The following is a 25169-nucleotide window of genomic DNA, read 5'->3' as shown; positions in this document are numbered from 1 at the left end:
AGCAGAAGAAAACCAAGTCCTATGCATTTACTTCTCCAAAATGCAAGGTTCTTATCATCTGTTTTCCATTTTCCACTGTTGATAATGTAAAATATGGGTGCATTTTCATTTTACAGTTGATTATTTCCCAGTCTCTTGAGTGATGAACTTTGACATTAATAGGCAATGGATGCATATGCATGCATTATATTTTGTTCTCCATAGTATTTTGTAGTGTTCTGATATTTTAATTCATACAGAAAACCATGCAGTGATATCTTCTGACATCACCAGTTCCAGTACGCTAGCACTTTCCATTCCATTAGTACTTGTAAAAGTAGTTATCGTTTATCCTTGGTAAAATGATGGGACACGTCATGAAGAGAGAGCCCACTTCTATGGTTATTGGTATCTTTATTTATTTATCAACTTAATTGGGCAAGGTTGAGACTTATAGTCCCTTCTTTCACCTAACCCTTACGTTACAGACATTACATTGAAGAAAATTACATGCAACCAAGCCCTAGATGGAGGAAAACCCACTCAGGTGGAAATCAAGCCCACGACCTCTGGGTTGGTAAGCGAGGACATTACTCTGCCGCCACTGGGGTTGGCAGTATCAAGTGGAGATAAGCCTGAGTTACGAATGAATTTACATCTGAGAGTTAACTATTATGCTAAAAAAGATAACTATCAAGCAAGAAATCAATGAACAAATGCATTTCTGTTGAGTTTGGCCCTCAACGGATCAGGAACATGGAATATCAAGAAAGCTGAGTGGAAGAATTTTCAAATATTAGTGCTGAATGCTGAAATGATGACAGTGATAGAGAGGAGAATAGAGGAAGAAAAGATGAAGTGGAGCATGATAAAGAAAGGCGAACCAAATGGATTAGGTGCAGCATGTTTCGTGATGGATTTGTTAATAGAACATATGGAAGGGAAGGTACTCCAAAGAAGGCCAGAGGTCAAAAACAGGCTGTGAGCCAAGTGTGGGGAAATGTTAGACGGAAGAGAAGCTATCAGGAGGCCTGTCCAAGGGAGTCAGAATGAATAGAATGGGCGGCAGAGTACAGAGGACTAAGGTCAATCAATCTTTCAATAGGAATCCTGATGGTGACTTGGTGTGAAAGTATCATGTTGATTACTTAAACTCTGCACATTGAGTACACAATTTAAATGATGTTACATTTCCACAGTTTTTTTTTACATACATTAAACTGATGCTAAATTAGATGAGGCTGGTTTTTCTACCATGCTGATCAATATATGTTACCATCTTGCCTTTAAAATCATTGTCTTTAGTATTAGGGGTTTGTAGTTAAAGCTTTTTTACTATCAGCCTTGTTAGTGAATCATTTAAAATTCTATTGAATCACATTGCATCCAATAAGATTTGCTAACTCATCTTAGGTTTCCATTTGTGCAAATCTCTGTCATGCTGAATTCCAGTGCTGAAAAATGGAAATAATTGCGTTCATACATGCAAATAATATAGAACCCAGAATAGTGTAGTGTATGATGATAAGTTTTTCCCAGAAGATTTGTAATGTTTGGGAAATGGAGCATGTTACTTGAAGATGTTGTGGGTATAGGCATCTTGTAAACTTTGCCCATGCTTGAGAGAAGAAAGTCTCCGTGTATGCTCTCATTTTTGTTATTTCAGGTACCTCCTTTGGAGATCCATGATTAATTTTACTTTGAAAGAAATAATGAGCCAGAAATACCAAAAATGATAAAATTTTTTGCATGTCCCCTTGAAGTTTTCACAATAGTTGATAGTTATAATGATAATACATAGCAGTTGTAAAAGTGCCTATTATATTAATTGAAGAATGATATTTTGCCTTAATTAAAAGCATTCAGTAAACTGTCGCCACCCTTGTCATCAGACGAGAGGATTACTATTCTCAAGGCCATCTTCGACACTGTGTTCCTACTTGCTCTCTCCACTGAGGGACTGGATCTGGGCAAGCATGAGCTGGAATGCAAGGGGATGGTGGTTTCGAGAGTGAGGGGAGGATCTGCTTTCTTAGGAGAGCGTGATGAAATGACGGAGGCTCTGGAGGAAGAAAATGTGAGTTTGCATGATGCGTCTATGTAATTAGTGGCAGTTATGTCAGGTTCAATGGTTCTTGGTTCATTGGTGCTTGAAATTATAAATGGAACCAGATTACAATTGAAAATAGTTCTGGAACCGAAAGTCATCCATGCCAAGTTGGGTGGTTTACCCACACACCCTCACATAATGGGTTCGTTATTGAGTTGGGATAATCAAGGGATCAGAAATAAGTTTAGAATCGCTCAATTTCTTTAAAAGCTCTGGGGGGAAAATGTGGGAAATATTTGGTCACAAGTCGGACTAAGTGATTGTAAAAATGTTCTTATTAATTGCGAGATAACTCCAGGTTTACCTTAAGTCATTGCATGTGCAGGCCCCTTCGCAAAAACTGAAACTATATTTGGATTCTCTTCATTGATCCCAGCTGTGGTAGGCAAAGCCCTGAGAGATGATCTTCAGGGAAATACTTTTAATCTGGGAAATACATGTAATCAGAGTCAAAATATTAGGGAGAAATAGCTGGGAAAAGGGAGGAATAGAATATCTCAAGTCCTTAAAATGAATGTCCATCCTTTCTCTATAAAATTGTAATATCCATTGCCAAGGGTCAAAAGATACCATGAAACATTTTTTGAACAAAAATAGCATGTTGCCCTTCATGCATACTTAATGATATCCCCTTATATGCCACACTATTCATTTAGTTTTGCAGATATTGGGTCTTCTATTGTTCTGTCCGCTGTCCATTCTTCATATCTATAGGATTGAAAATATTATTCTATGGTTTTATAAAGTGGAGGAGTGATAAACCTCTCAATATCATATTGCAATAATATTATTTGGTTTCTTACAGTGTGGAGAATTGTTACATAAAATTCATTGGGTATCTTCTAATGTAATAAGGTTTAATCTGCATTGTGATGCATAACTTGTTAAGTTGTTAACTGTATCTCTTAGTTCTCTAGATATGAAATTTGGCAGAATCCACTAATAAAACTTAATCATTTCTCTTTATGAAAATAGGAAAGACAGAGAATTTCTCAATCTAAATATTTTTTGCCCGCATAATAACTTGAAAGATTTTGTTTTGCAACTCAAAAATATCATGAGCTACTCATTGTCTATATTGCCTTTGAATCAGAACATTGCTATAGAAAAGTGGGAAACCAGATGTTATATTTTATTATAGAAAATATTTTGAACAATTATTTGTGCTCTGCATGTGTACCTACAAATTTGTGGTTTCATCTTTTAGTTTTGAAACTTTAAAAGAGAATATTAGGGTTAAACGTGCATATTTTTTAATTATATGAGAATTTTAATTTCTATTATTGCCCATGCTACTTGAAAGCACAAAATAATGGGTTAAGTGAATTTTACAGTCAGTTACTCTGACTGACATTAATGGGGAGTGGCATTCATTACAGTTGGTGCATAGTTTTTCGGGAATCATGAATAGAAACATTTAGTGAAATGAACTCAAGGGGTCTTCTACATTATCTATGTGATTACTAATTAGAATTGTTCATTCTGTGCCAGGCCATGATAATGTGGGCATCAAAAGAAAGTCAGAGTGAAGATGAGATGTTCTATTGTGGTGTGACGGAAGCCCTGGAGCAGCTTAAGATTTGTGTGCAGAGTATGCTTTCAGAGAAGACGTGTGCTGGGACATTGGGGGAGATATTCACATTACTGGAGGCCTGGATGGCTGGTCCCAAATTCGCAAACAAAGCTGAATCACTGCCACCCTCCCAACATGGAGTTCAGAGGATGGCAGCAATGCTGACTCTACAAGCAGCTCTCAGTTCATACCTTAAGCACTTCAAACTAAGTTTCCAGGTGATTTGGAGAGATTTCTCTTTAAGCCTGTTTGATATTTTTTTGCAATTACATTTAAATTCTGAAACTTAAATATAAGGAGGGGGTCTATGTTTATGAATAAATGTCCTTGGAAAACAATCAAGCGTGACAGACACGTAACCTCAAGAGTCGTCGTTATTACGACTAGAGGTAGGCAATGTAAGACTTGGAGAGTGACTGCTGTTCATTCATTCAAAAGCCCTTGGGTGATATCATAAAACAAAGTTTTACTTCATCAGTATTTTGAATGAAATATGACACCTATTAAAATAATTAAGCTTATGATAAGCAAATGACAAAAACTGTTGCAAACTGTATTTCTCCTTTGTAGTGATTGAGGACGTTGGAATAGATTTGGACTTTTTCTCATAATATTGTTTAGGGCTATACAGACCAAGTTTCATTATTTCTTGTTTTGATGAAGGTTAACTTTTAAACTTTGGGTAAGGTCAAACTCAGTTTTATGACCATTAGTTAAAGCTCAAATTCAGCCGATAAACCGCTGAATAACTGATATACCATGCTAATATGGTTAAAATGTTCACATTCTTTAATGAGCAATCTTATTTGTATATATATATATACAGATTAATCGATAATGTCCAGGTAAAGGGAACGTTCACATCAACTAACAATTTATAAAACTGGACCTTAGCATTGTTGTTTACTTGATTGAAGGCATTTTGCCTGTTGATTTTGCTGGTGATTGAGTGTTTGTGTGTGGTAGAATGTTTGTGTTGGAATTCCTAAAAGATGAGAGCATTTGGAACATTTCCTGATAAACATCTTGGAGGCATCTTGTGTAATTCTTGAGAGTTTTATGTGTAAATCCCTGTCACAGGCTCTCTCTTTTTGGAATTTCCCTCCCTCTTCTTCTTTTTGATCCCACAGTGTTTTTCTACCAGGGCTCCTAAGTCCTCTACCCCTCCTTGTAGTAAATCACTAAATCAGAAACTGTGTTGAGTCTCTATGGTTGTCCCTGGCACAGGATTGACTTTCCTCTTAAACAACTGAACATGCTGAGCGTTGATTAGGAGGCTTCAGTTGGTTGTTTTTATATAGCTACTGTGGGTGGGTTGATATTGAAATATCACTGCCACACAGCATTACCTAATTTCAGTGCCCTGTAACACTCATTATGTTTCACTGCTTTTGAAATTTTTATGGTAGAATTTTGATTTTACACAAGAGAATAAGCAGCCCCAACCGATGTCTTATGTATTCTTATGAAATTATTATTTGAAATTATATGAATTTGGTGTGACAATTTTGCACAAAGCTGTTTAAGTCAGTGGAGGAAGAATGGTATTGTTTTTAAGAAAGTAAACAAGTAGTTCAGCTGTAATTAAAAAATTAGTGCCCATCCTGGATGAGCTGTTTTTATGTTTTGTAACACAAATAGTATCATTCCATTAATTTATCATAGTATCATATAGTAATATTCCATTAATTTATCATAGTATCATATAGTAATATTCCATTAATTTATCATGAATTCTAGCTTGCAGTTTTTTTATATTCTATCGATATTTTACTATATATTGTGTGCCATGGGAAAAACTTATATTCATTTATTTCACAATGAAACTTCCATGAGAGAAGTGATTGTCCTTGGGAACACAAATCTCTTGATCTCATTGACAGACTTGACTATGCTTGCTTAGAGGCCACTGGTGTGCATTGGCTTGGCAAATATTAAATACATTAAATGCACCTTTTAAATGTACTGATAATATGAACAAGCCTATTTAAACAAAAATGCCAAAACATAATAATTCATTATGAAATGTTTTTTAATGTATTGTTCAGTCACTTAATGAACCTAGTGTCATCATTATGTACTACAACATTACATATATGAGGTCTCTTCAAAAAGTATCTCGAATTTTGAATTTTTGCGGGTTATGTAAAATTTTTTTTTGATTTTTTGTGGCATTATGTCAGTACTTATGTCTCTCACTTATGCCGAATAGTTTGGCCATTTTGAATGTTTAGTTAATTCTTGACAGCTGTTTTGCTTGGACGTGTTTCAGCTTGTCTTCGATTATTGCCTGTTTCAAAAAATGGATCAAAGAATCTGTATCAAATTATGCGTGAAAAACGAAATTAAGTGGGCGGACGCATTCCAAATGTTGACTGTGGCATACGGTGAAGCTACCTTGGACCGCAGCAACATTTATCGGTGGTAGAAAATGTTCTCAGAGGGCCGAGAAGATGTGAAAGACAAAGAGTGTGCCGGATGCCCGAGCAGGTCAACGACAGAAGAAAACATTGATGAAGTGAAGAAAATAGTGTTGGCCAGTCACCAAAACACCATAAGAGAAGTTGCCGAGGACCTAAACATATCGATTGGCTCGTGTCATTCGAATTTTACGAATGATTTGGGCATGACACAGGTCGTCACAAAATTCGTACCAAAATTACTCAATTTTGACCAAAAACAGCAACGCTTTGAAAGCATTGCTAATGAGGTGTTGGACTCTGTCCGCGACCACCCAAATTTGCTCCAGAGGGTCATAACTGGTGACAAATCATTGGTTTATATTTATGACATAGAAACTAAAGCTAATTCATCTCAATGGAAGCTGCAGCACGAGCCAAGATCCAAAAAAGTGCCCGTTGAATGTGAAAGCTTTGCTTACAGTTTTCTTTGATTGCAGGGGCGTGGTGGTGCATCATGAGTTCTTGCCACAGGGTAGAACGGTAAATAAGGAATATTACCTGTAAGTTACGCTCCATTTTCCAGGATTTATGGAAGAACACAAAATGGGCTTTTGCACCATGACAACGTCTTTTTGCACCACTTCACCAAAAACTTGATCTTGATTCGTTGATCTGGGATTTTGTCAATTTCCATTTTCGACGAACAGTAAAAACAAGGACAACAGAAACTCTCAAAACTAGCACACCATATGCACAGCTCAACGATCCACCAAGCACAGACATGGCTCCTCATTGGGTTAAAAGGCAGCTAGCGCCGCTATTGGGTGGGGCTATAGTCCGCGTCATGGCCCCCAGACTGCTCCAGTTTGCACAGTTATTATACAGACTATGTATTATTGTGTGTGTTTGGCAAAGTGTGAATTTTGTGCGGTCATAAAATTCTTCATTTTGAATGGATTAACCTTAAAGGAAATCCATCTGAAGTTGACAAAAGCATACGGGGACTCTGCTCCTTCAATGTCAACCGTTAAAAAGTGGGTGAAGCTTGAATTTAAATGTGATTGCCCATCTCTCAAAAATGACCACGTGAGGGACGGCAATTACCTTGAAAAAGACAGAGCAATTACGGGTGAATATTACTCCAGCCTTCTTGACCAGCTGGATGGCGAAATTTGCATGAAGAGGCTTGGCTTGAGGAAGAAAAAAATCAATTTTCACCGGGACAACCTGCTGTCACCCGCTCACAAAGGTGCATTGGCAATTAGAAAACTAGGGAATTTTTGGTACGATTTTCTCAGCATATCCCCCTATGCTCCTGATTTACCACCCTCAGACTTCCAATGGTTACCAAACTTGAGGAAATTTGTTCCTGGGAGGCACTTCATGTGTAATGAAGAAGTTGAGAGGGCTGTAGATGGATATTTTCACAGCACTCTCACTTCTGGGAAGGATGCTGATGTTGGGGAAATGCTGGACCAAGAGTGTTATGAAGTCAAGGGAGATTATGGAGAAAAATAAGATCATTGTTTAACTGAAAAATGCAGTCTTTTGATGCCAGGCCGAGAGCCTTTCATCTTACCCTTGTATAACTTATGTAAAGGAAACGAAGCTAGACTTTTCCACCTTTGCTTTTCTGGGGAAAACCTCCCTGGAAAATGGGTGCAGAGAATCATTGCAAAGTTTGGAGTGTTGGAGAATCCATGTCATTCACTATAGTTTGGATGACAGAAAACCACCATATAAAATATAGTGTGGCTACCATGATGAATTTAATGTGTTTTCATTTCTTGGGTTTCTGGCCCTTAGTAATTGCCTTTCAACATTCTGGTATAAGAGTTATGTCTTGTTTTGGACCCAAATGTCAGTATTCACAAAAATATATTACAATGATGGATGGCTCCACTTATTTTCATTTCTAGTGCTAGTTCAATAGCTTCAGTTTTCAGCTCTGATAAATTATCTCCATATTAAAAGTTTTCTGAAATTCAGTGTTCTAAGTTACCCTAATATTTGTTATTATGTATTTTATACTCATAAAAGATATCAAAATTGTATTTACAACATCTACTTCAACATTGTAATTTCAGGTTCCGAGTAAAATAACTGAGTGTGGGTGGATGGCTGGTGTGATACTACCTCGATGCTCCGATTCATTCTTGTCTTTACGTCCTGTTGCTGTTTCATGCCTTCGATTGTTACTGCTCATTGTTGCTCGGTATGATGAAGGTTTGCCTGGGGAACCAATTCTGGAGTCTGAAAACAACATGCCCTCCGCAAATTGGGATTCGAGTAAGTTTTCTTATATCCATTCTCTCTTACAGAAGACCCTAGTTTTTTTAGCCTTGAAAACTTGACTAGTAGAAACTAGAATTAAGTTGTCCTGTATGATGAGAAGATTTCTTGAATCATCTTGCCATATTGGGCAATAATCAGAAGTTGCTCTATGCCATGGCATTTTCATGCTTGAATTTTTTGATTCTGTTTACGTACACTAGTTAAGGCTTTTAAAAGAACCCATTCAGTGGCATATATCCATTTTTCTCATCCTTTGTCTTTCAAAGAGGCATGTGATTGATAAGTACCTACAAGGTTAGATGTTGTTTATTAAAATATGCAGACCATATCATTAGCAAAAGAATATTCTGCAACATGGATTTGCATAATATGCAAGTTATGTCCAGAAGTGATTTTCTAGCTGTGTATAATCTTCGTTCTATGAAACTTTATAAGTTTGCTCTCAATTTGCATAATTTCTCACACCACCTTGATCAATTTTATTCTGAAAAAATGATACTGGAAATGAGATGTGTTCAAAATTTTCTGGGCATTATAAAATTTGTATATGCCAACTTGAAATCATAGCAATAGTAGTAATAGTTATTAGGGCAGGTGACCAATGGCAGAGGTCACTTTTGCCATTAGGGAAATGTGGGTAATTTGGTTATGGGTGACTCTTCAAAGAATGGGAGAAAATGTGTGGAGAGAAATCTAGCATCGACGTTGGCCCAGTTGTAGCAAAAGGTGCCGAGGGATCACATACTATTTTAACATCCCACCCAACAGAATTCTCCCACCACTGGCATTTAAATGCTATCGGGGGAAAGCCATGTCCGGAAGTGATTTTCTTGCTGTGTTTAATCTTCATTCCATGAAACTTTATAAGTTTGCTCTCAATTTTCATTTTTTCACACACCACCTTGGTCAATTTTACTCTGGAAAAATGATACATGAAATGAGATGTGTTCAAAAATTTCCTGAAACTAACACTAACTACTGCTCCAAACCAATCCATGACATCATGGCAGTAAGGAATAATCAATGCACTCCAGTCAGACTCCTCCTTAACAAATCCCACTTTTTGTATTGTCCCACTTTATATAGTTTTAGGTGTATAGCTACTTCATTCACATCCGCGCAGAATTGGTTCTACATTATTCAAGATGGCTGATTTTAACTATCAGTGAATTTACATAAAATTTTGCCCAGAAAAAACCTGGGAAAGCCATTACGAAGACTCATGAAATTATGGAGTAAGTGTAGGCAGGTGATCTGTCCATGAGTCCGTTTATGTTGTTATGAGTGGTTGAAGCAAAATAAGGACTGTCAAGTGAAGATGATAACCGGCATACAGGACCTTTGTGCAACATTATCTGACCACACTCCTGTAGCACAAGTTAGTGACATTGTGTGTTTTGATCATCACTGGAAAGTTCAATATATAGCAGCAGAGTGCAACATATCAACATGTTAATGTCATGACTTTCTTACCAGAAAATTTAAAGTCTATGGTAGCTGTAAATTTTATCCCACGACATAGGATTGAAGGAAGAATTGCATTGATTATAAGGATAGATAGATAGATGTATTCGCCATAGAACAATACATAATTGTATGGGCTTTGTTAAGATTCAATTACATTTATAGGTGCATTAACATACATACAAATTCATGGGAATAATAGTGTACATGAAATATATGAGTATAAACATTTAAAAAACAGAATTCCCTACATTGGCTCTTTCTATGTACTCTTGGACACTATAAAAAACATTATTGAAAAGAAATTTTTCAACTTTTTTTAAATTTATTTTCTTGGGGGAGAATTCGTTTTAACTCTTCAGGAAGTCGATTAAACAGCAATCTTCCTGAAACTTTTGGAGTTTTTTGCATTGCTGCTACTCTGCAATGGCCATTATGAAAATTATCCTTACCCCTGGTATCGTACTTGTGAACATCCCTATTTCTGACCAGCGAAGGGGTTTTGGTGCAGGCATACTAAATCACATTATATCTATAGATACAGGAAATGGTCATGATTTTGTGATGTTTGAAGTACTCCCTGCAGGATTTTCTTGCATTTAGTTTAAATATAACCCTTTATGCCGGTTTTTGAAGGGTGAGTATTCTATGGATGTTTCCATGTGCTGAGCTCCCCCAGCAGACGATGTCATATGGAGCTATGGACTCAAATATACCATGGTATACTGGGATTAATATTTTTGTATTACAATAGTTGGCAAGATTTTTTAAAAGGAATAGGGCTGAACATAATTTTTTACTACATTTTTCCATTTGAAACCTTCAGCTTAACTTGTTGTCTATTTCTAAACTCAATAAAGTGGTATGTTCTAACTCAGATATCAATTGGTTTCCTATTTCTACAGAAATATTTTACTGAAGGTCTCTATGACTAAATACCATGTAAACTGTTTTTCTTGCATCTAGTTGTAAATTATTTACATTCAGCCATTGAGCAACTGAATTCGCTATAGCATACATATCTATTTCTAATTGAGATGATTTTGTATGACCTGCTATTAGATTTATATCATCTGCATAGAGCACCATGTTATTATTTGCTCGAGAGATAATGGCTTTTTCAATGCCATTCATACACACCAGGAAAAGTAAAGGACCTAATACGAAACCTTGTGGAACACCATATTTAATAGTTTTCATTGTTGAATTGTAGGTAGCACCATTTTTTCCAACAATTTCTACATGCTGTTTCCTATTTTCCAAAAGATATGTAAGCCAGAGATGAGCTACTCCCCTGATGCCATAATGTCCTAGTTTAGTGAAAAGAATGCTATATTTTACAGAATCAAAGGCTTCTGATAAATCCATATTTACCCCTGTAACATGCTTTTTATCTCTTAAAGCTTGGGCAATTTTAGTTACATAATCACTGCATGCAGTTTCTACACTTTTATTTTTTGTGAAACCATGCTGTGATGGAGAAAGAACTTTATTTTTTATGAGGAATTTTAATAGTCTTTCTTCCATAAATTTTTCAAGTATTTTTGAAATGCATGAAATTAGTGAGATTGTCCTGTAATTATTCAGTTAGTCTTTGGCTCCCTTTTTATGTAGTGGAATAACTTCGGTTATTTTTAATTCATCAGGAATTTGCCCAGTTAGAAACGATTCATTGGCTATATTGGTAATTGGTAAAGTGAAGGATTCCTGACAAAGTTTTATGAGATAATTTGATATGCCATCATGCCCACTGGATTTTTTGTTTTTTAGATTCTTTATTATATTTCTGACCTCATTTTCTGAGGTGGGATTTAAGTAAATTGATTCACTAATGTGCATTACTTTTTCTATACTATCATTTAGAATGTTTTCTGTGCTTTTGTTTCGCCAATGATATCTATGAAGAAATTATTCAATTCGTTTGCCATATATTGAGGATTGCTGATTTCTTTTCAATCAATTTGTATTAAGAAGCATTTACTTTTTCCAGGCTCTGACATTTTACAGGAGTTTTCATTATTTACTACAGACCAAAATTCTTTTGTTTGATTGGCAGAATTCAAAATAATTTGTTTGACACAGTGATTTTTTGCTTTCCTAAGCAGCATCCTATACTCGGACTTCAGTTTATTTCTTAAGGGTATCAGACTGGCATCCACTTTACTAGCCTTATTTAAGTAGTTAAGCCTATTTCTAGCTGTCAGAACCTCATTTGTTATCCATTTATATCCTTCATTTGCAGATATATTTTTTATGGCTAGCTTTTTCAATGGGAAACAAATATCCCAGTAGTGCTTAATAATTGATTGAAATTCTTCGAACTTATTTGTAACAAGATTTGCATTTAGTACTGCTGCCTAGTCAACACTCTTCAATTCCCATTTGAATAAATTCATATTTTCCTGTGAGTATATACATGTGTATACTGTATCTGGATTTCTCTCACTTCTACCTGTTAAAGTGTGTGCATTAAATTCATTAATTTGAGCATGATGGTCTGAGATATTAGTTTCTAAAACTAGAGATTTGAAGTTATGCTCAGCTAGATTTGTTGCTATGTTGTCAATAACAGTTTTTGAGTGAGATGACTCTCTGTTTGGGGTATAAATAGTTAGCTGAACACTATAGCTGAGAAGTATTTCTTTCAGCTTCTGAGTGGAGCTGTTATCTTTTGAGACATCTGTATTCAGGTCCCCAGCAATGATAATTTTATTATTTTTCTTGATGACTTTCTCAAGTATTTTATCCATTTTTCTGAGGAAATCATCAACTGGTGCACTTGGAGATCTGTACAGACCAATAAAAAAATAAGTTTCATTTGTCTTGGGCCATTTGCACGAGGTTATTTCAATTCCCTTTTCTTCGCCGATTCTATTTTTAAAGTTTTTATAGGCTCTGGTTACTGATTCAAAACAAGTTTTGGTAAAAAATGCAACACCACCATCTTTGTTTTTTCCTTACAGAAATTATTGACAAGAAAATAATCCCTCAGCTTTACACTTTTCATTTCATTATCTTTTAGGCCATGCTCCGTTATACAAAGAAAATCCGGCCTCTCTTCCTTTAATAGGATCTCAAATTCCAGCTTTTTATTTGCTATGCATTGAATGTTTTGGTGTAGAAGCTTCAAAGAGCAATTTTTTGTGCAACCAACTATCTTTTTTGTATTTTGATGTGGGGTACTGGTTATATTGACACGGGCTATCTCTGTTTTCCGTCTCCCTTGTATGCACAAATATTTGCTACAGGAACCTTCAGATCATGCTAAAGGGTATGAAAACTTCATGGAAAGAACAGGTGATGAACCCCAAATTTTTGGGTTCTATGTGGAAACAATTATGATATCCACACAATGGGTTTGAAAATTTGATCTAGACCAAAAAAGGCTTAGCGGGTCAGATGAAATGTGAAACTATAATGTTGATGGTTCTTTTTCTGACATGTGTTTGTCATTAAGAGTTCTTACCCAATTCCTCCATCTTGACAATGTGCCAGGCCACACATCACTGCTGATTCATAACTCTTTGGCCAAGACTAGCACAATAGTACTTCTTCATCAATCCTGCTCATCTGGACAGGGCACAGTAAAATTTTTCTTTTGTCCAAAACTAAAATCCACCTGAAAAGGGCAATGAATTTTAGATGATCAAAGACTTAAAGGAAAAACCACAGATGGGGACGTATGTGTGATTCTGAAGGAGGTTTGCGAGAGCTGCCCTGGAAGGTGTCGGCAGGATTGGGAGGCATAGAAAGAGTACATTGAAGGAGTAAAGGCTCAAAGGGATGCAGTGTTGCTCAAATAATGAGCCACAAAAAAGCCATTTAACTTTGGAAACAGACCTCATAGATATTCTTCTATTTTCTCCATTACATTGTGCACTGCCAGTTAATCTGCTGCAGTTATGTGATGTTGTGATAATTTTCTGAACTAATTTTTAGTCAATCATGCAGTGCGCAACACATTTTTCATTCTTTCATTGACTGAGCAGTTAATTTTATCACTCATATGCTTTCAATGTAGATGGAAAGGAGGACTTTGAGGGTCAGTTTGATGGTCTTGCACGGCAACTGATGACAGAGGATCCTGAGCATTTATCCCAAGCCATGGCAGAGCTTTCAAAGGTATGTACCTACAGCATTATCATTTATGCTTCCTGAATGAGTACCATTCATGAATGTGATTTGAATCGCTTCCAATAGACTCCTCCTCCCATGAGAGCCTTACTACACACCAGAATGCAATTCCTATAATACCTTATGCCATTTGAATAGGCAAAAAGAGCAACAAATCTAACTATCCCCTTTAGGAATAAATGAAGTTTTTCTCGGATCTGAAATCATACTTACTCCAATTATTTACCTATGGTGATATTTGCTTTTTGTGTGTAAACGTTTTTTATATCAATAACAGCAATTTTTTCTCTTGAATCAGATTACTTGCAGTTGCCTGCGAAACACGTACATACTGTCATTAGTGGAGGCTTTATTAGACCGAGGACTGGTGGATGGTGACATGCATGCATCTGGTGGCGCAAGCATAGCCTTGAACTCTGTCCTCAAGGCTAAGGGAGGCTATCTTGTTAACCATGTGCCTCATGTCATAGGTGGGTGCCCACATCGTCACGTTACCTGTTCATTTTTTCCATGAATTAAGAATGGTAAAAACTTTTAGTAGGGACTGAGGCATATACTTTGTTATAATACTGCATAAATTAATGATATCTGCAGGGTTGTGAGAAAGAAAATTCCAGGCTAGTGATATAATTTGGAACAATGTAGTTTTAAAACTGTTTTTCGATTTAATGTATGACCTCATTTATTGATTTACCATCTGTTTTACCTTTGTTTCTGTAAATTAATTAAATAAGAGAAATAGGCAACTATTTCCTGATTAAAATGACACTTTTAGCTTCTTCAACTCAATGGCTAACACTGCATTTTAATAGGTTCTGACTTAACTGACCACTAATGGATTAGAATGTTTCTAATTGCCTCCTGTATGTTAGGGATAGTCGTGCTATCCTCATAAATCTTTCAAAATAATTGATATTAATAATCGCTCTATTTTACTACAGTTTACGCACAATAGAACCCAATTTTAAGGGTCCAAAAAAATTGGACTGTGGTGTTCAACATTAAAGTTGCAATACTCTTGAGAAAACTATGAACACAGTTGAGTGTACTCTAACCAATTATTATTATTATTGACATTTTACCATTTGAGGTAGGTTTTCAATGGATGCAGACTATACAATGTTATAGCGATAACTTTCTTGCCTTTGCAATGAAAACAACCTCATATCTTAAACTCAAATAAACTTTCCTTAAATTCGTCACACACCCTCCCACCCCTCGTACCATCCGACATACCCATCCTATATCTTTCCTTTCTGCTTGCCTAACATTTTCTCCGCTATGTAACAGTTTTCAACATTCTATTGCCTATAAAAATTACTCTGCATCCATCTTTGAATGCATTCTGCCTTCTTTGAATTTCTCACAAATATCCCCTATCCTCCCTTAACATGCCTAGCACTCCCTTGCTCTGGTTTTCATTTCTGCCCACTTCAACTTTTCTGTCCTTCACCACACACACATTTCAAAAGCCGCCAATCTGTGCCTTTCATCTTGCTTTAATGACCCAGCATCTACCCTCCATGTCAAGGTTTTGACGAACCTTTTTTTAACATCATTACTCAATGTCCCTCACATCAATTCCTTCGTCCTTGTGAAAGCTTCATTGTCCAACACAATTCTCTTTCTTATGTCCCTACTACTTGCATTCTAATCCATTTTGGTCCTAAACATTTCTGAGAGATTTCTGTTCTAGTTCATAAACTCATATTTAACTAAGCTTTAATTTCTCTTTCTCAAAAGCCATATAACCTTTGAAATATATATATTTATTCTCATTGCGAGCATATTGTCCTGACTTTCCAATTAACTCTGCAATGTTTACAAACCCCTTGGTTGACTGGCAAACTAAAGGTTGATCATCAGCAAATCTAACTGATTTTATTGATTCCCCGCTAACTTTCATTCATATCTCAAGTTCTTCCTATGCCTCTAGAACTATTTGCATATCGACATACGTATACAGGGTGCAGCGCTTCTCTCTGGACAAATTTCAATTTCAATTTCGCAACATACTGTAGGTCCACTGGAGGCTGCGATTGGTGTTCTTGAAAGCTATAGGCATCTAGTGAACAGTGATAACCTCAAAATGGCCGAGATGTTACAGTCACGCGCGGAGTACAATCAAAGAGCCGCTGTCATCGAAAGTGTTCATGCTGGGCGTTCTCCCAGTGAAATAGTTTGATTCTTTGGATAGCCCAGAACAACTTTTTACGATATTTTGGCGAAGTATAATGCTTTGGAGAAGTCAGGGGAAGGTTTTGCTAACCCGGTGAGGAAACATCATTTGAGTAAATGCGTGTCATGAACTGCTGCAGTCATCAAGAAGGCTCAGGCACTGATTTCAGAGGACCCAGGGCGATCGCTGAGGAAATTGGGTTTGGAATTTAATGTTAGCGAGCAAATAATTCATCAAATGGCTGAGGAGGACCTAAAATACAAGCACTATAAAGATGGGACACATGCTGTCTGAACAAAGCCCGCTGCCACCTGCTATTGTGTTCTCTAAAAAATTAAGCTGTGGGGCAAATCAGATTCTTTTCTGATGAATAAATTTTCACAGTTGACGCGAAGATCAACCGGAGAAATGATCGCTGGCTTGCCCACCACTCCGAGAACGTCCTGATTGTTGCTCGGACAAAATTTCTGGCTAGTCTTCACGTCCTAGGTGTTGTGTCCAGTGAGGGTGATATCATGCCGCCACATGTCTTTGAAAAGGGACATACTATCAAAAAAGAAGTCTATCTGCAAATTTTGAAGAATGTCGTGAAACCGTGGATGGTAACTGTGGCCTCTGGGAGACCGCATGATTTCAACAGGATTGTGTACCAGCTCATACGAGTCATTTAGTCCAAAACTGGCTCTCAGATAACATTATTGACATGTTCTTGTCATAGAAGTTCTGGCCCCCGAACAGTCCGGACTTGAACCCCCTCGCCTATAATATTTATAAGCGTAGTCGAGAGAGTTACCAATAATGAGACAAGGCACCCTAATGTCGCATCTCTATGCACAGCTATCATGGCAGCATTCGCGAATATGGACAGCAATGATGTTTTAAAGAGTGCGCGCGATGGATTCAAGACAAGATTGGAGGCAGTCTTTACACAGCTGAAAGGGGAGTAATTACATTGAGTAATGTTAACTTTGACAAGTACCACTACAAGGATACAGTTAAAGGATCTTCATTTGCTATTGTATTTTTTTAAATAAATTTGCTTTTAAACAAAAGTTTCATTTGTCCAGATTTAAGCACCGTAGCCTGTGTTAAGAACAACCAAGGTTATAATGAGCACCCCTTTCTTTCTTCTCTTCCTAACACTGACCTCTGGGCTCTACGAGGTGTGTTCAAAAAGTAAGGTGACTTCAAATTTTGCAGGCAGCACATTCAATTTTTGATTTTTTTGTTTTGTTGTGTTGGTACCCATTTCCCAAACTTTTTTTTAAAGTTTCAATGTTATAGAATATTTAGGGTGTTATTGACAAATACAAATGTTTGATGTGTTTTGGTTTGATCGGCAATTTTATAATGAAAAAATGGATTAATAATTTGCAAATGCATAAAAAAATAGAATGAAGTGCTCCAAAACACTTTAAATGTTGTCTGTGTCATACAGTGAGTGTGCTCTAAGTGAAAAATAGATGTTTATAAGTTGTCCAAACCCTTCCAAGATGGTCGAGAAGATGCCAATGAAGAACCTCACTCTGGATACCTTAGCACATCAACCATAGATGAAAACGTTGAAGCAGTGATGAAAATCGTTTTGAAAAATCATCAGATCCCTTGAAGATAAGTTGCTAAGGATTTTCACAATATTGGTTGACTCGTGCCATATAATATTTTGGATGCTTTAGGCCTGAGACATGTGTCAGCCAAGTTCGTTCTGAAACTTCTTCATTTTGACCAGAGGAACCGTCGCGTGAGCATAGCTCAGGAGCTGTTGAATGGCATCAATGTTGATCCTGATTTTCTCAAAGGCATAACTGGTGGCAAATCCTGGGTATATGGTTATGAGGTGGAAAACAAAGCCCAATTGTCCCAAAGGGAAGAACCCAGGAGCACGCCAAGTTTGGTTAAATGTCAACGTTTTGCTGTTTTCTTCAATTACTGTGACATAGTGCATCAGAAGCTCTTACCACAAGGTCGTACGGTCAATAAGGGGAACTGCCTTGAAGTTATGCACAGTTTGAGAGAAGCAATACGAATTGTGGAAAAACAATTTATGGCTTTTGCATAATGGTAATGCACCTGATCTCTTATCGTTGCTTGTGAGAGATTTTTTGGCCAAAAGCAACACCACAATAATAATGCCTCAGCCACCATATCCATCAGGTTAGGCCCCCTGTGACTTTTTCCTATTCCCAAAACTGAAGAGATCTATGATAGGATGGCGATTTGCTATATCTGGTGGGGATTACTTTGAAGGGGAGGAATTGAATATTGAAGAATGAATAAATATTTTTTCATAAAAATGTAAAGTCAGTCACCTTACTTTTTGAACTCACCTCATACGTGTCATGCGCCACTCGCACCTCAGGAGTCTGAGACATGTACAGGTAAACAATAAGTTTTCTAACCCTATCCTATCTATTCCTATTTTCTGCAATGCTTTCATTAATTCTACATAAGTGGCTCTATTGAAGACCTTGAAGTAATAGAAACAGACAACTGCATCTCGATGGTATTTTTATTTTCCTCAAAATCAGGGACTTAATTTCCACTATGCCATCGTAAGTGCCTCTCTCCCAGATACAAACTGGAGAAAATTGGTCATCATTATGTGATATAATACTTTTATTTGGAAAGCCTCAGCCCAACCAATATGGAAGCTGAACTGGATTCTACTCTGGGTGAGTCTGCTCCTTTGTTTACAACAGTAAAATATTGGTTAGCAGAGTTTAAACGAGGCCCTACGAGCTGTCTGGACAAGCATCGTATTGGTGGAAAAAATGAGGTGACAACTCCAGAAACGGTGATGATAATCCACGAAGTGATACTGGATGATCATCGGCTAAAAGTGCACGAGCTAGCAGACATAATAGGCATTTCAAAAAGGGCAGTACATGGCCTATTAACTGAAAATTTGGACATGAGAAAGCTGTGCGCAAGATGGGTGCCGTGTTTGCTCATGCTCAAGCAAAACCAGTGTCATGAAGATGTTTCAATTGAGTGTTTAGCAGAGTTTCACAGCAACAAAGCAGAATTTTGTACCTTTTCATTACCATGGATGAAACATGGGTCCATTACTTCACACCTGAGACAAAAGAACAATCAAAGCAATGGATTCAAAAGGGAGAACCGGCTCCAATGAAGGCGAAGACGGTTTCATGGGCAGGCAAGGTCATGGCATTAGTTTTATGGGATGCCAATGGGATAATTTTCATTGACTATCTTGAAAAATGAAAAACTATCAACAGTGAGTATTATGCAAACTTATTGCAATGTTTGGGTGAAGAAATCAAGTAAAAGTGGCCGCATTTGGCTAAGAAGAAAGAGTTGTTTCATCAAGACAATGCACCAGCTCACAAATCCGTTATTGCAATGGCCAAAATTCACGAATTTAAGTTTGAATTGCTACCTCATGCACCCTATTTGCCAAATTTAGCCCCCGCAGATCATTTTCCGTTCGCAAACTTGAAAAAATAGTTCGGTGGTCAAAGATTTTCCTTCGAAAGCTCGAAAAAATGGTATATGAAACTCAAAATCCGTGGACCAATAACTCTGTAAGTTAGGGTGATTCAATACACCCATATTTAGTATTACGCCAAGAAAAGCCTTCATTTCCGCCATCGTCACATCTTTCCAATTATTCCAAGTGGATCGCCGCGATATTTCTTTCTGGCTACTTTTATGCCTAGAATACTTGTTAGTTTCTTCTGTTATATTTTGTATCAATGTGTCTGTAAAAAACAACTGAAAAAACTCTGTTGGTGTGGCACATCCAGAAGGAACTTGAGGTCCAACACGTAACTGACCAGTGGAGAAGGGGATTCTGCTAGGCTCATGGTCATCCACAGATACAGCATTCCACTTTTCTTTTCCCGGTTTTCCACTATAAACACTACTTTCACTGGGCCTTATGCACAATGCTATCACCTATAATTCCATCACTATCTCTTGAATAAACAATTGTGCGTCTTCATTTTGTCGTTGTGAATTCAACATCACTGTCACTACATTCACCCTGATCTTTGGACGTTTTCCTTTCCATAGTTCCACTTGGACCAGCGACTGGTTCATCATCTCCAAACGCATTCTCAGATAACTCACTTTTGTCACTATTATATTTTTTAATAAATCCATAAGTTTTGATGTAAAATTCTTCGTAGCTGCTTTCTAATTCTTTGGAATACTTATCCATCGTGAGGAGGTGAAAATCATTCAGAATGAGCAACTATTAGCTGGCAAAGCATTCGTCCAACTAAAGGGAAAGCATCTGTTGTAAGAGAACCCTCTGTCATCAGGGAAAACACCTGCGTTATGCTTCTAGAAACGTAAGCATACCTCGGGGACTAAGATAAGGAAGGTTCTTTACCACAGGAGGATGATGCAACCTCAAAAAAGCACGACAAAGGAAAGGTGCTAGGGTTCTAGTTACTATGAATCAATGACTCATGTCTTGGACACTCCTCAAACAATGATGATGCAACCTCAAAAAAGCATGACTCCAGGAAAAGGCCTAAGGTTAGTGTTTTACTATGAATATAATAGATCATATCTTGGACCCTCCTACTCAAGATTCCTGACTATGCAATAGATAGGAAAAGAGCAGGCAGAATGTTTGATGAGACAGCGGACACTAGGAAGAAAAGGAAATGAAAGAGTCCAAACTAGAAAGCAATGAACTAAGGATCAGCTGACTGAAGTAACTTTACATTCTTGCAATCTTTTTTCAGGCACCGATAATCTTTAAAAGACATTGCTTTACAGCTGACTTCCAAGTAATGAAGAGCAAACAATGCAAATGAAAAAGAACTTACAATACAGTAAATAGATAACAAAAAACATCTGCGTATGTGGTGGCATCCTTTGGGAGACGGCATTTAGGTCGACGATGACATAATCGGTCGTTAAAACAAGCTATGTTATTAATTAAGCTTTAACTTTCCTTTTCCTTTCATGCACATGATTACAAGAAAGGTTATTGGAAAAATGGACAAAAATCCCAATTCCCCTCATGGTGAAACTCAGTGTCGAGTGTGGCTCGACATACGAGCTGCTGCTGTTGCTAACCCCGTCGAGTCACACTCGACATCTGAGTGCAAAAGGTTAAGTGGATATTAAGTGTTGAACCAGGTGCATAAAAATTTAGTTTATTTTCTGTAAATGTGAATATTCATGTTGCATACAAAAATCCATGTAGGCAGAGTCTCTTTATCTAAAATGGATACGCAAATATTCTGTTCTGCCAGATTGTAACAACATAAAATTAGTGCTATCTATTTGAGCGGACTTCTTTAGTTTACAAGGCTGTGGTCTCCCCTGGAAAACATGACTGTTATGGAATTATTTATACACGTAATTTTTTCTTAGTGCAAATGTTTTTGTTTGTAAATCACATGCCTTCTGAGAGGATTTTAGTTCGTATTACAGCCGACTCAAATGAAATTATGAAGTCATTACGCACAATTTTGAAGCCTAAAAAGAGAAAAAAAAGCATTCATTCCCTCTCGGTGCATTCATTTTTTCATTTTGACAGTCCAACATCACTAAATTTTCTGATTTACTCATGTATCTTTTCCTTTCAACTTATTTCCCAGACATGATGCTGGGCCAGGTGTCTGCATCTCTCTGTCCTCCTCAGACAAGGATGGGTGCCATTCGATCAGTACTGGTGCTCGCAACCCACCATCCCAAAGCAACGCTGACCTCTCTCCTCCTTCAAGCATTGCCATTTGAAGAGTACGTTGTTGAAGTAGTGTGTTATCATTAGTTTTGGTCATTTTGGCTCAAGGAAGACAGCAAAGGCAATAGGCATTGATCAGCATTGGTAATTGTGCAGCAAATGACGCATAGTATACCATTGCAAGTATGTTCTCAGATGCTAAGTTTAAATTCTTACATAATTTTCTGTTTGCCAGCTCCTGGCCATATATCTATCTACCTCTCAAATATAAGTCAAGAATTTTCTTCCTTTTTTTTTTCAGTACAATCAAATGTCAATCCATTTCAGCGTTTTTCACAAGATTAGGTGATGTTTTTCTGAGCCAGCCACTTAAAGTACGTTTGATGAGCACTCGGAGGTTCTTCTTAACCAATAAGTTATAAAGACATCCATTGCAAAGAAGGATACCTCTTGTAATTGCTTTCTAAGCATTTTATTTTATTCAGTTATCAATTTATTTCAACAAATTTCTAATGAATCATATTAATTGTAATTATTGGAACTAATTTTAGTTTGTTCACACATTCGACTCAAGTGGAGCATCTTGTTTGATGCCTTGGGCTGAAAAGTACAGTTTGGCTTGCATTTGAACCATCATGTGTGCTGAATAATTTACATTAATAAAAATACTCTTTTATATGTATATCAATGCTCTGCCAGTTGGACAGTTAGACAAGTCTATGCAAGGATGCTAAATTAATAAAGTGAGATTGTGATGTGAAAACAGTGCATCAGATCAAATGACATCGGTGCATTTTCAAGCATTGTTTTAAATTAAACATGTGCACTAATCAGTGCTTGCATGCAGTGCCATGAAAATTAATAATTTTAATTTTCCCAGGGTCCATATTAAAAGGTACAAGTACATGGTAAAAGGAATATCAGGTGGACATTTTGTATATATATTAAAAAATATTATGACAAAAAAGTAGCATGCAGGCATATTGTGGTTGAATCATACTAAGCATTACATTTTTAATTTGTGATTTACATAGTCATCATTGACATTGTCCTCGAGGAACTCATTAATGGTTGTATTTGTGTCTCACTGTCCACCATTTAAGTTCTTAAGTGTCAATAAAACCACCAGATGTCATTTTTTCATATTGTGTGTAGTTTTTGCAATGATATTTTGTATTTTCTCCTTTTTAACATGTTTGCTCATGCCTCATCCTTAGGAGATTACAGACAACTTTTCAGATATTTTCATTTGCCATACACTATTGTAAACTATTAATGTTGTTACATTAATGCTATTATGAAAAACTGTATACAACATCACATTTTTGGGAAAAAATTTGCGAAAACATCAAAATTTCTACATTATGCCCTTGTTGTTGAAAATTGAATAATAACTGCAAATAATATGAAATAATTCTTTGGAAATGATCATATTGGTTGTGGTATGAAATTTTTCTTTGCCATTTGAAATTAACCCGTAGAATCTCTAATGATGAATATTAACCAAAAAAATTATAAGTAATTGTATTAATGTTGTGATTTTAAGTATAAAAAATGTGTGTTGATGTCTCCTTCAATGCATAAAAAGTAGCAAGGAGACAATTTTTCTAGCCCAAGAATTTGGCAACTCTAGTCTTAGTTAAAAAGTTGTTTTGGATTTGTAACAGTTTTCTGCAATGTTGTGTAATTCATGTTTGAATATCGATGATATAAAGACCTTTATATCACCTCTATTAATTTTGCTCACACTCAAAAGGAAGAATAATCAGAATCTGAAAAATTCTCTTGTTGAATGCCATTCTTACTTATCAGGCTAGAATTTTTCCACAAATCTTGTAAACACAGGTGAAATCTGAGAGAAAAATTGTTGAAATATTGACAGGAAATGTTTTTATCTTCTTGTTGTTTTAGCAAAGCTCATCAATTTTCCTAGTATTGAGTGCTAGTACCTATCATTTTCATCTCCAAAATCAAAGTTGATTATCCCTGTGTGTGTTAAACTGTGATTGTATTCGTCTCGTGGTGATTTTTTGAATGCTGGTGATTCTGATGTTTGCGTCGTTTAGGTTCTTTTGGTGGCAAGTGATTATTCACTCCTAAACCAAAAGGTTGCATTTCTTTCCCAGGTGCGTTGTTGATTGCTGGAAGGTGTTGACCCAGGATCCATCGCTGCACAATGAGGTGCTTCAGCATCTCTTGTCTGTTGTCGAGGAGAGTCCACCTTACGAAGTGCAAGATGGTGATGGAGGGGGACGCAAAAGGAAGCCCATTGATGACAGGGACATTATTCGAGTGGCCAACCTCACCCCTCTCTCAGTAAGATCTCTAATGATAAGCCACCTGACAATTCATATGGTTAATATTTTGCAATTTTTTATATTAACTTAGTAATGGAAAATCTCATGCTATGGAAAGAAAATTGTATGTTATACTCCGATTTGCATGAATTTCCATTACTAATTGATTATTAAAAACTAACAAACTAACAAGTGACAAAGCAAATCTTCCAGAAAATAAAATATCTAAAAAAATTATGTGAAAATATTACCTTCTGAGCGAAAATTTCAAAACTTCATAGTCAATGAGGGTGGCCTCGCAGTCATTTAATTAAGCTAAATTTTTGCATGCATCATTTTTTTATTGATTAAAATGAGAAAGGTGGGCGGGAGCTAAACTTTTAGAGAGTTAATAAATAAGGGGCACCCTAATAAGCAGTCACAAGAAATCATGCAAGAGAAGAGGACCAAGAGAGACAGTGCAAAAAAGAAAATGCAATCTTTTGATTGAACCATTGCCACGAGTCTTCTAAAATGCATTTCTCATTTGTAGTGCAGTTATCTATGAAGTCCTCTTTATGATTGTCTTAAGGGGGTTTTATTTCTGATAAATGCTTATTATTTGTATTGCAGACAAAATTTAGTGTCGCTTAATATCAACCCGATATGCTAGATGCTGCTTTTCATACAATTATAATTTCATAAATTATTATAATTAGTATTCTACCGGTTGAGGCTGGTCTTGGATGGACACAGACAATACAACAGTACATTCCTTGACTATCTTAGCAAAACAACCTGACATCCAACACTACAATACAGGGTCCGTAAATAAGTATCGTGACTGGTGCACTGTAGCTTCAACGGAGTAGTGCATGGGGGTACAGCTGGTCGGCTCGGTAGAGGGGTCCCCACGACTCTGGAGGTGGATTTTTGTGGTGTGTGATTGTTTGTGGTGTCGTCGTGCCAGCATGGAGCGCACCATCAAGCAATGCTACACTGTGAAGTTTTGCATTAAACTTGGGAAATCTGCATCAGAGACCCTTGAACTCATTAAACAGGCTTATGGGGATAAAGCCTTAATCCACG

At 36.8% G+C, this 25169-nt stretch overlaps 1 protein-coding gene across 2 annotated transcripts in view; it reads left to right on the top strand.

The window, feature by feature from the left end:
• Positions 1 to 25169, top strand: part of LOC139689950 (maestro heat-like repeat-containing protein family member 1) — a 122877-nt gene that overhangs the window by 68958 nt on the left and 28750 nt on the right. For both annotated transcript variants that reach the window (XM_071587098.1, XM_071587097.1), the window contains exons 16-22: positions 1846 to 2056; positions 3581 to 3880; positions 8152 to 8353; positions 13845 to 13945; positions 14256 to 14427; positions 21719 to 21860; positions 23931 to 24120. In XM_071587098.1, coding sequence (XP_071443199.1) covers positions 1846 to 2056; positions 3581 to 3880; positions 8152 to 8353; positions 13845 to 13945; positions 14256 to 14427; positions 21719 to 21860; positions 23931 to 24120 — 1318 coding nt within the window. The remainder of the gene's footprint in view (positions 1 to 1845; positions 2057 to 3580; positions 3881 to 8151; positions 8354 to 13844; positions 13946 to 14255; positions 14428 to 21718; positions 21861 to 23930; positions 24121 to 25169) is intronic.

The sequence above is a fragment of the Hetaerina americana genome, unplaced genomic scaffold (genome assembly GCF_022747635.1).
Source record: "Hetaerina americana unplaced genomic scaffold, ioHetAmer1.1.p SCAF_294, whole genome shotgun sequence".
In the NCBI taxonomy this organism is placed as follows: domain Eukaryota; kingdom Metazoa; phylum Arthropoda; class Insecta; order Odonata; family Calopterygidae; genus Hetaerina; species Hetaerina americana.
This window is presented reverse-complemented; position numbering and strand designations above follow the sequence as displayed.